This window comes from Cavia porcellus, unplaced genomic scaffold (genome assembly GCF_034190915.1).
Source record: "Cavia porcellus strain 051 isolate PalLab524CR breed Dunkin Hartley unplaced genomic scaffold, mCavPor4.1 scaffold_24, whole genome shotgun sequence".
Lineage (NCBI taxonomy): Eukaryota > Metazoa > Chordata > Mammalia > Rodentia > Caviidae > Cavia > Cavia porcellus.
This window is the reverse complement of record NW_026947507.1, coordinates 6,772,530-6,784,180: the sequence shown is the minus strand read 5'-3', so window position 1 is coordinate 6,784,180 and position 11,651 is coordinate 6,772,530. Positions and strand designations below refer to the sequence as shown.

The 11,651-nt window shown below is 37.2% G+C and overlaps 1 protein-coding gene across 1 annotated transcript; it reads left to right on the top strand.

The window, feature by feature from the left end:
* Positions 1-1,905: 1,905 nt before the first annotated feature.
* Positions 1,906-10,752, top strand: Fgf20 (fibroblast growth factor 20). Its single transcript, XM_005008475.3, has 3 exons — positions 1,906-2,778; positions 7,976-8,079; positions 9,900-10,752. Exons 1-3 carry the CDS (start codon positions 2,493-2,495, stop codon positions 10,143-10,145), a joined length of 636 nt encoding a protein of 211 aa, XP_005008532.2. The 5' UTR covers positions 1,906-2,492; the 3' UTR covers positions 10,146-10,752.
* The last annotated feature ends 899 nt before the right edge of the window (positions 10,753-11,651 follow it).

Genomic DNA, 11,651 nt, shown 5'->3' with positions numbered 1-11,651 from the left:
TCAAATACAGGAAAACACATAAAAAATGTTAAGGTGCACAAAGACAAGGCAGCTCTATCATTAAACTCTGTGGTTTGCTGACTACATTTGAAGATTTCCCCATATATATTTGTGTGTGTGTGTGTGTGTGTGTGTGTGTGTGAAGCAAGACAGTAAAACATTCTTAGCACCATAAATTACACAGCAGGCTTACAGAGTTCACTGAGGAAATATTTTATTGAACTCATATCTTTAGGAGCAGGTGACAATAACATGTATTCATTGTAGAATAATTAACAGGACTGTATGCTGCATAGAACTTAGACCTTGAAACAAACCTCATTAAAAGGTACTTGATCTAAATTAAAAACCTTTAAGTATTTGTTCTTTAAAAGTGATCAATGTATGATCTGGATACTTTCCTTATCCCGCTACAAGATTCACACAACTTTGATCTAACTTTCTTTGATTTAACACTGCAATTAAGATTTGGTTCAAAGTAAAAGCTCATTGGTTGATGTCTTACACTGATGTGATAATGTTTACACAGATGTGCTTTGAAATCTTGATTATTGTGGATTTGAGAATCCTACCACAAGATAGACTGTTGTTATTTGAAAGGTGAAATAATATGACATCTACCTGGTACATTTAAAACAGACTTTGCAATATACATTTCTAAAGAGATTTATCTGTTTAATGTTTTCAGCCAGTGCTTTTATTTCATATCTAGCAATAGTAATCAGCTGCTCTTACAATTTGGTTGCACAAGGGTCAGGGCTCTGGTATGTGGTGATGAAAAGATGAAACTCTACCAACTTTAAGGTACTTGCCAATTAATTAGCAAAAAATACCCAAAACAGAAAAACACAAAATACAAAAAAATCCTTCAGAGAAAATGAACCAGTCAAATCCAGCTGAGCTCCCAGATTTAGGCTTTTGCTGACTAGACCATGAAACAAGACTTAAAAACTAATCTGGAGTGACTCTCTAAACCTTTTGCTCAGGGGAAGCATAAATCTTCTAAATGTTTCCCAACTTGAATCTTGAATTTTTTGCACAAAACCATTTTAGTATTTAAATATACATGCATCCCTCATTTCAGTGACTTTCTCAGGCAGTCTTCAATTTTACCAGTAAAATTTAAAGTCTCAGACTATATCAGTCAACAATACTTTTTCCATTTAGTTGGTTCTAAGCTTTATAACTGACCCCTCCTCAAGGTCTAGCCTTCAAGAAAACGCACCTGGGAAGAAGACAAGACCCAAAGAGGTCGCTCATCATTTATGACAGTATTCCAGTTATTCATTTTCTATTTGTGGCAAAATATAACCATGTAAACCATAGGTTTTCAGCCTATTTGGGTTCACTATTTTCCTTAATTCATGATGATATTGTTATTTTTATGCTAATTAAAATCCAGGACTTAGGCACTTTCATACAGAAACAAGCTGGTCATGTCATATAGTATCCAAGTAAAGATAAACATTAAAGGGAACTTGGGATGCAAGGGTAGGGTGTTCCTAACCTAACCCTGATTATGTAAAGAAAATCCCCCATCTAAATGATAAAAGAAAAGGGTAATGCGTGTACATTTTATTAGTGTCTTAAAAATTAGTGAGTTAGACTGTCAAAGCTTTGATTTTCCTTTCATGTGTGTCTGGGCAGGTCTAAGCCTCAGGTAACGCCCTTTTCTCTTCTTTTACTGTTTTTTGCACCTGTCCACTGCTGGCTCCCAGCAGCTCTCAAGGAGTCCAACTTTTCCCCTCTTCTCCTCTCTTTCTCCTCCCACTCCTCCCCTCCTTGCGGACCCCTCCCCCTTTCTGCACACAGCCAAGCGGGGCTCCTTTTCCCAGAGGTCTTTCACTGCAAAAGAGCTCACATCAAAGGGTGGCGCAGCAGCGGTCCAACAGCATCACCGCTGTCCCAAAGATAACCCCGAAGAGGAACCTGCACTGAGCCTCCCCGAATTTGCTGGCTGGCTGTGGTCAAGTGCAGGAATGATTTTTATGAGTGCGTGGACAGAGAACCGTCAAGGGCCCCTTTGGGTCACTTCCGAAGAGCAAAAACGTGTTGAGAGGAGGCCGGTTTAAGATTTCAAACAGAGCCAACTTCCCCAGCGAGCATGAAAGGACTTGATTAGCATATGTCAAGAGGCCTGGCATATATACTCGGTGTGTATGTACACAGGGCTCATCTGACCGGTGTGCGGAGGTGGAGCCCCAGCCCCCGGCCCCAGGCCCTAACCAGCAGTGGCAGCGGCAGCTATAGATGTTTCTGCAAAGCCAGCAGCCTGCCCTCAGCTGCCCAAGGGGAGAAGATCGCTCCAGGACAGCGAAAGCTTTCCTGCGGTCTCGGTGCACAGCTCCTGCGGGGACCTCACCGGAGTAACCGGGCATCAACTTTTTGCCTGGTTTTGCTGTCATCGCTGCTCGCCCCGTTACCCCCGCTGCACTTTTTATTGGGGGGCCCTTTTATTTTCCGGACCTTCTGCCTTTCGCTCTGGCCCCTCCATGGCTCCCTTAGCCGAAGTTGGGGGCTTCCTGGGCGGCCTGGAGAGCCTGGGCCAGCAGGTGGGCTCGCACTTTCTGCTGCCTCCTGCCGGGGAGCGGCCGGCGCTGCTGGGCGAGCGGCGGGGCGCGGCGGAGCGCGGTGCCCGGGGCGGGCCGGGGTCTGCGGAGCTGGCGCACCTGCACGGCGTCCTGCGCCGCCGGCAGCTCTACTGCCGCACCGGCTTCCACCTGCAGATCCTGCCGGACGGCAGCGTGCAGGGCACCCGGCAGGACCACAGCCTCTTCGGTAGGTACCACCCCGCGTCCCGCAGCTCGGCCCCCTTCCGCTCCCTGCTGGCCTCCCTCCTGGCTCCGGAGCGGCAGCGGTGGGGACGGCCCAGAGCCCACCTGGGCTCAGCCTGGGCCCGGGACAAGGATGCGCGCTCAGAGTGCTCCTGGGCGCTGCCCTGCCTGCTGCTTGAGACACCTGGACCTAGACGTGGAATCCTAATTTTTTCTGTTAGCCCCTGATCCCTCAATCAGCTTCATTATATGAAAAATGTCCTTTTATTATTTTCTCCTACTTCCTTTCACACTTCCCCACTACCGTCCACTTTCCAAAAAATTAACAACAGGAAACACCCCGCCCCTTTAAACACCTCTAAGCAGTTAATTATCCATCCGTGGCCACTGCTCCCGGAGGTTGCCCTTGCACAGGATGCGACCATTCAAGTTTCTACCTAGAGAACTGTAAATGTTCACCTGAACACGTAACAGATTAACTTTCCACAGGCACCGTTGTTACAGTCTGGCTCACTTAGCTTGCGTTCTCTGAGCTAGATTTCTATGTGGGTGACAGATTGAAAAAGAGGGAGGAAAAGCTACTGAGCATGCTCAGTTCTTCAGCCAAAATCCTCTTTAGCAATTGCGAAACTCAAAGCAGCGATCTTGATATTGACGTTAGGTAAGAGGAAATGGGGAAAGGAAAGGAGATATGGCTGGGAACTCAGAACAGAGAGACTTTTGGCAATATCTTAGGCAGCAGTGTCTGGGAGCAGAGGAGTTAAAGAAATGATTATTAACAGCGCTTGTCACAGACACTGGATTAGGAATTAGATTAGAAAATTATAAGGATTCTAACATAAATTACTTTCTAATTAGCTGTGTAACTAACAGGTGACTTCCTCAGGATGAGTCTTAGTTCTTTTTTCTTTTCTAATCTGCACATTGATGGGTTAAATTAGACCATCTCTTTAAGTACTTTCTGATTCTACCATACCAGGATCTTTTCCTTGTACCTGATTTCCTTGCATTAGAGTTAACCTACTAGAACTCTTGAGGAAGTTTGATGATTTAATTTGTGATATCATTGGAGAGATTCATTATCTTTTAAACAGATTCTGCCATCAGCAATATGAAAGTGTAACACAGTCTCTTTTCCCTTCCTTTGTTCTATAAGAATTCTTGGAAAATCTCATCTATGAGTGACCCTGTTATCTTGTCCTCTTCCCTTTGTTGGTCTTATACTTTCTTTCTTTTTGGACTGGTAGTGCTCATTAAAACTTTGGAGAAGTGTAAATCTCCGTTTAAGGGGCATTTCTAACTTTAGATGCCAAAATAAGCATGTGGTGGTCATTTGGTAGCACTTAAAGGCTTAGAAAATTAACTTTAAAAAACCCATATGTTTGTAGCTTCCACTGATCTCTTCCAAATTCCTACTGACTGTGAGTCAAGAGTGTCATGACCTAGTGGCCAACCTGGGGTCATTTTTTTTTTTTAAATTGAGGTAGCTGAGATTTTGGTTTTCAAGAACTTGGCAATACCAGGTGGTTTACTTCTCTTTAAAAATGATTGCAGTCTACTCAGGACAGAAGCATCCTCAAGCCACCAGGAAGATTTAAAATGGACCCAGTGTGATGGTAGAGCAGGTAGAAGTTAAGTTTAGGAAACATTCAGACTCTCCTGCCCAGCACAGTGTAGATGTGGAAAGTCTTCCTTTAAGATACTACTCAGTTGTGACTTCTTCCGTGACAAGAATTGCCCCTGCTGCTTTGTGTCTCTGCAAGACTGACCTTATGCAAAGAGATACACAGTTGGAGACTTGATAAAACTTTCACCTGAGATTTCAGTCCTTTCCTTTAAGAATGAATGCTTTGGGTCAGAATCAACATTCTGCTAGCACAAGTTTTTCAACTAGAATTTGGTAGTCTTAGTAGTTGTAAAGTTACGACTTAGGTTGTTTTTGTGCTGGTTTAAGTCAGCTCTATTGTGGGAAATTATATATAGGAACAAAATATTCTTTGGTACATAAAAGGAAGATAACTCAGATTAGTCTGGCCGTGTAAAGGAGGGAGCAGTCTTTATATGATGCATCATAGTGCATCCTAGTGGCCTGTAATAGCTTAGATATCACAATTTAATACCAGGGAGTATAGGTGAAAAAGAAGCTCATGACGTTACATGCTTCTGTCTAGGTCTGCCTTTCTTAATTATCATCTCAACATCATTATTAAATCAATTGCTTTGCTGTTTTTCTAAACTCATTTCTGTGCCATCAGAATAAGAATTTGGAAAAAAAACTAAGAATGGCCATTTAAAATATTAAACATATTTTGGTAATTTTATACTAATTTAGCCATGACCAAATAAAAATTCAGAATTATGTATGTAAAATTTCAATACCGTGTCAATAGAACATAAACAGGAGTGTCTCACTGAGGTTAAAGTAATTCCCTATCTGAGTTAATTCTATATTTAAAGCAGCTTTTATGCACAATAGTACCATAGGAAGGCCTTACCTAATACATAAACATGGAATCATTTCTTTAAAAAAAAGATTGAGCCTGAGATCAAACATAGTCCTTTAAAGCTTTTTTCCTTTATTCTCCCTTATTCTCCATAGATTTGTCTGATGTGGTTGCATTGTGGGTTGACTCACCTGTTTATTATGATTTTTTAAAAGGCTGGCTTTGAAAATGATACCAGAAAGACAAAGTACCTCCAAGTCTTTTTATGGGACACTGGGCATTAGAAAATCTATCTAAAATCTGTGATTACCTCTTAAGGAAATTTTTTCATGTCTACTCTTTGTAAAGGAATTAGCTTAGTTGCCACCTCATATTATAAATAAGAAAGACTTGTCAAATCTAATTTAAGAATCAAATGATTACAAATTACTATGTGGTATACTATTACCGTGGGGAGAAAAAGGATCAGAATTATAAAGTGTGGCTAAAATCTTTAAGAGGAACACAAAAACACATAACCTTTTTCCCATCAGTTCCATGAGCCATTGCAAAATTACTTATGCTTGGTTGTGTCTGAGGTTTTAGATGTTGTTTAATAAGGCTGAAACAACTGAATATAAATAAGTACTCTAAGAACATGTGTAATCATTTTTATTTTTACAATTACATTTTTTGTAGAATGATAGTATTGTTTTAAAATGAGAATGCAAATCTCAGTCATTTACTATTTGGTTTTCCAGGAAAAATTAATATTTTGTGAGATGGTATATAATTTGCCTATAAGGAAATTATTTCCTTCAACTGTTGAGAACTGGCCTACATTCTATTAAGTGACTTAATTCCTGTTCTTTGAAAGACAAGTATATCAGTGTAAATCAGATACCTAAAGGAAATCAAGTTTTATGCATGTTATAGAATGCTTTTTAATCTGAATGAAAATTCAATATGATTTAAGGTAAATTAGTAATCATATTTTGGATTAAATCCCCATGATATATTTTATACCAATTTTATTTTGGGCCTCTATTTTTGTTATTATTAGGACTCTCTTACTGATGAATTTGGTAGTGAGTTTGATTTTCCTTTATCCCCACGTTACGGTTATCGTTATGATGGCTATCCTCCAGTCCAGGTCTTCCTGTGACATCTTATCTTCTCTCCGCCTTAGGCTCTCAATTAGGAACACTGGCTCTTTCAAGCCACTTATAGACTATTTAGTAGTGTATTGTTGCTGTAAGATCCTTGATAGCTCTAGTGTTCTACATGATCTCCTAATAGTTTCAAAGAGCTCATTTGTCTTGCTAAGAATCTATGTTTCTGCCAAAGAGTAAATTAAACTCTGGAGAGAATAGAGCTCTCTATATCAGCAAGTAGTCAGATTCTGTACTTTCCCTTGGCCTTGGGAGTATCACGTGTCCAAGCAGGAACTTGTACAATAAATCAAGAAATGACTTAAGAGCAAGAGTCAGTCTAAATGGTACACATTTATACTGTTTGTAGAGCTTAAGAAAGGGTGAAGAGGTGAAGGCAGAAATCTATTGAGGAAGGCAGGCCCACCATAGAAAGTATGGCAACATTTTTTCAGCAGTCCAAAGGGAAGAACTAGACAAAGGTATTAGTCCAAAGGTTACTGGTATGTAGACAAAACAAAACAAGACAAAAAGGCTAGAGGTAGGCATGATGTTTTGTTTTGTTCTGTTTTTCAACTGTGGCATATTTGTCTATCAAGTAGAGGTTTTCAAAGCTAGCCTAATAACAAAAAACTAGGAAATTATTAGTAGCAAAATCTACATGTATGCTTAAGCTTTTGATATTTGGATATCACATGTAATTAGTTATAAAGTTCCTTTACTACTCTGAGCTATGTAACTTATTTTTTCTAAAAAAATCACATGATAGGAAACAGCATATTTTGTATCTGTAAAATCTTGAAACTGCTATACTGTCCTTAAGAAATAGTAGGACTATTGAATTAGGGTTCAGGAGATGAAAATTCAAGTATTGGTTTTATTCGTTACAAACATAATGTTCCTTTGGCAAGTTAATAAACGTTTCTGATTCAGCTTTTTATGTGTAAAACAATTATAGTAATACCTTCCTTTCCTATCTTAAGGGATTACTTTTAAAACCAGACCAAGTGGAAGTGGAAGCCCTTGATAAGCTATAAAACTCTTGTAACCAGTATGCTGCTGCTAGAAAAAGACTGACCTGATTCATTGTAAACAAAAGCAAAACAATTAAAGAAAATAGTTATAATTAGTTAACAGAAGCATGGAGGACCAAGAACACCAGTATTATATACTAATTTGTGATAGTATTTTCTAGTTTTAAATATTTCAATAATATGCTCATTATGATAATAATATCTTCTAATTTATTGAATGTCTAGATGTTTAAATTCACATCATCCATTCTGCATATGACAAAGTTAGAATTCAAAGAAAACAAATGATCTGCCAAATTAGCCTAGCTAGTAAGCTAATTAATTGGAATTCAAACCCAGCTCAGTCTGATATAAGGTTACATACTATTAACGTTATATTATGATGCATATTTTTTCCTCTTCAGCCTTTTTAAATCTGAAAAACAAGAGCATTATAATAATAATCACACAATGCTTTTCAGCTTACTAAGCACATCTACATGTAAGTGCATGATTATATTTAACAATATTGATATTCTACTGTGATTTGTAATACTTTTATTACATATGTATTCATTAATAAATACAAATAATTATTTTGCATACAAATACAGGTATCTTGGAATTTATCAGTGTGGCAGTGGGACTGGTCAGCATTAGAGGTGTTGACAGTGGTCTTTACCTTGGAATGAATGACAAAGGAGAACTCTATGGATCAGTATGTATTATTATTTATTTTTATTTTTATTCTTGAAATCATGTCTATTTTATAATTAAATATCTAAAAATAATGTCTGTCAGGAGAAGTATACAAAATATACTTATGAACTGGGCATGATAGTGCATACCTGTAATCCCTGTGCTGGGAGGCTGAGACAGGAAGATCACAAGTTGAATGAGTTTTATAATGACCTGTTACTCTAGATTTTTTGTTGTCATTACTGCTTTAAACTCAATACTTAAACATATATCATAGATCCAAAGATAACCAAAATATAACCAAAATTCCCTGGGAACTTTAGGGAGTTAAATTGTGTCTCAAAATAAAAAGAAAACCCTGTTGTGCTGTCACAGATGCCTTGATGTCCTAAATCTACTCAAAATGTTTACCTTTCATGGTCATTTTGCCTTTGGGGAAGAGCCAGAAGTCACATGGCATCAGATCTGCTGAATAAAGTGGATAAAAACACACACCGTAATATTATAATGAGACTTTCCCCCACTAGATGACACACAACACCAGTTTCACCATATTTTTCTTTTAATCACACTTTATAAAGTAATCATGAAAGAGGACTTCCAGAACTGTTGTGGAAAGTGGCGCGAGAGAGGCAGAGAGACAGAGAGACAGAGAGAGAAAACGTGTTTGAAGCATGGGAGAGTATTTTAAGGGGTATTTATGGCAATGTGTCTTTTTAGAATAAATTTTAAAAATTTAAATATTTATCGTATATTTTGGTTATCTTTGGATCTATGATATATGTTTAAGTATTGAGTTTAAAGCAGTAATGACAACAAAAAATCTAGAGTAACAGGTCATTATAAAACTCATTCTATAGCATTATATAATTTTTCTCCCATTGTCAACATTTTTATTTATTCAGTTATTTACATAATTTGAAAAAAATATGAACATGTGCCATTTCCATGCCCTTATCCATATATGAAACCTCTTCTTCAGTTCAAAGCCTCTGTACCTGTTTCCATAGAGAATTTACTTTTTATGCTCTTTTCTTTAAATTCTCAATTGACACATATTCTACTAGAATCTTAATATATACTGAGAGAAATTGATTGTAATATTTCAGTAATAATACTAATATCTGTCCTTTGTACGGGTCAAATGTGTGCTTCTAGGCTCTGTCAGTTCTGGAGAAAGAAAAATAATGTAGTGTGCAATGATTGTAAGAGTAGAATTACAGTAGAGAAAATACATGCTACTCTTCATGTATTAGGTTAAGTAAGCCACTATGTTCTACTTTTAGGACAATATATAGTCCATCTTGAAAAGATAGGAAATTATTGGGTTATCACAAAATTTACCTTAATAGTTACAGTCCCAAATAGAAGTTAGTCATGGAGAATGTATCATAAAACAATAAATTCATAAGAAGGCACGTCATTTAGAATTGTTATCAAAATATGAATCTTAGCAAGAGCTTGACTATTTTGAGTAAAGACTTGATGTGTATAATTTTGGCATCTAATGATGGAACAAGATCAACTACAGATCTGTTTGGTGGTAATAGTGGCGAATACAGAGCATGGGAAAATGCTAGAATATTTGTTAAGTATTTGAAAATAAAATGGAGGATTAACATTGGCTGAATATTCTTTGAACTAAACTGAAATTTCCTGAGAATAATAATTGCAGATTATTATCTGAACAGAACCAAAATAAAAATAATTTCATCTTTTTCCTTTTTGACAAGGATTTGGTTACAACAAAGAATTAAAACTCTAAAATTGAGCTTTTTGCAAGAAAGTTATTTCTAAGATAGTTTCTAAATAGTAATGTTTTTTCTTTATTTCCTTTAGGAGAAACTGACTTCTGAATGCATCTTTAGGGAACAATTTGAAGAGAACTGGTATAACACCTATTCTTCGAATATCTATAAACATGGGGACACTGGCCGCAGGTATTTTGTGGCACTTAACAAAGATGGAACGCCAAGAGATGGTGCCAGGTCCAAAAGACATCAAAAATTTACACACTTCTTACCTAGACCAGTGGATCCAGAAAGAGTTCCAGAATTATACAAGGACCTACTGATGTACACTTGAAGTGACAGTGTCTCCATCAAAGAATGAAACTACAACCACTCTTTTCCATCATAGTTCTAAAGAAGACATTCAGAATATTACAGTGTTTACCACTAGAAAACTAAATTTGGAAAGAAGACTGAGAAAAATATTTGACTTGGACTAGACCAAGATCACTCTTCATAAGTGGATTAAGTTTCCTTAGGTACTTTGGCTCTACCTTTACCAGTAGACTGAAGGTGAAAATCAAACTGTGGATAATGGGAACCTCACCTAATTTGCTGCTGGTACCTCACTTCTCTGGATGATGTTTACTTTGAAAGTTACACTAAAAATAGATACTTCATGTTGAAGAAATGGATTGACATAGTTGGCCATGATTACTGCCTTGTAAATTCTGAGGACCTTGTAGAATTTTGCAGGATATGGTGTCGTATGTTTAAAGAAAACACTGGGTGGTGGCCGTGGACTCTAAAACATGTCGCACCAAGATAGAAAAGCTTTTAAAAGAATGGACCTATTTATACATTTTTGACTTGCAAATATTTATTATATATATTTATTTATTAAATATTTTATTTTTTACTGGTGTATGAAGACAATACAAAGAGAAAAAAAAAACAACAAAACATCCCTTTATTGTGCCATTACTTTGTTGGGTATTGGGCTGTAAAGAAGATGTCATTATTAAACCACATTAACCATAGACTAAATCCTTGAATTTGTCTCTAAAAATAAAATATAGTATAGATGATATTTTATGCAGTCCATTGCCTTATCAATATAATACTGGATTTTTTGACCTACAAAAATACTTTACTGGTATTTAGAGAATTTATAATGTGGAATTATCAAACATTATAGACAACTTATATTTACTTATTTTCATTTCTCAATGTGGAGAAAAAAACATTTCTTTTACTCTTTGATAATAGAATGAATTTGTCTTTGTGGCATTTTCATTAACAGAGGTAAGTGTTAATCTACCTGGGTCCAGTATCCATTTTACTTATCCAGCAAATATTCACTAAAGGTGCTGTACCCCAGATACGGTGTTAGACACTAATGCAAATGTGATGATCACTTCAGCTTAGTGGTCTAGTAGGAGAAGCAGTAAGCAAATAAACTAGCAATGACTGAGATTGTAAACTGAGATAAGTTCCATCAAGAAAACAAGTTTTGACAGAGATAGACAGACAGACAGACAGAGAAGGGGAGACAACCAGGGAAAGGCAGAGGGAGAGAGGGAAGAGAGGAAAAGATGAATGGAGAGAAGTGCGGAGAGAGGAAGGAATGAGAATAACCTTACCCTTAATTCAGAGAAAGCTTCTCCAATGAGGTGGGCCCTAAAAGATAAGAAGGTGCTAACCAGGCCCACAGGTGGGTTTTCTATACAATGAATATTCTTGTTTCCTTCAAAAATTCTAAATTTTTGTACATTTTGCATACAGTCATTGATGCCTTCAAAGATATTGGTGGACAGGGAATTATTTCTTGGAATTTGTCCATAAATCTATTAACCACAGA

Excerpts from the sequence above, each read along its gene's own strand:
- Fgf20 (XM_005008475.3), top strand. The coding sequence starts at position 2,493 with ATGGCTCCCTTAGCCGAAGTTGGGGGCTTCCTGGGCGGCCTGGAGAGC. Across the intron at positions 2,779-7,975 it reads GCAGGACCACAGCCTCTTCG|GTATCTTGGAATTTATCAGT; the intron begins GTAGGTACCACC and ends ATACAAATACAG. Across the intron at positions 8,080-9,899 it reads AAGGAGAACTCTATGGATCA|GAGAAACTGACTTCTGAATG; the intron begins GTATGTATTATT and ends TATTTCCTTTAG.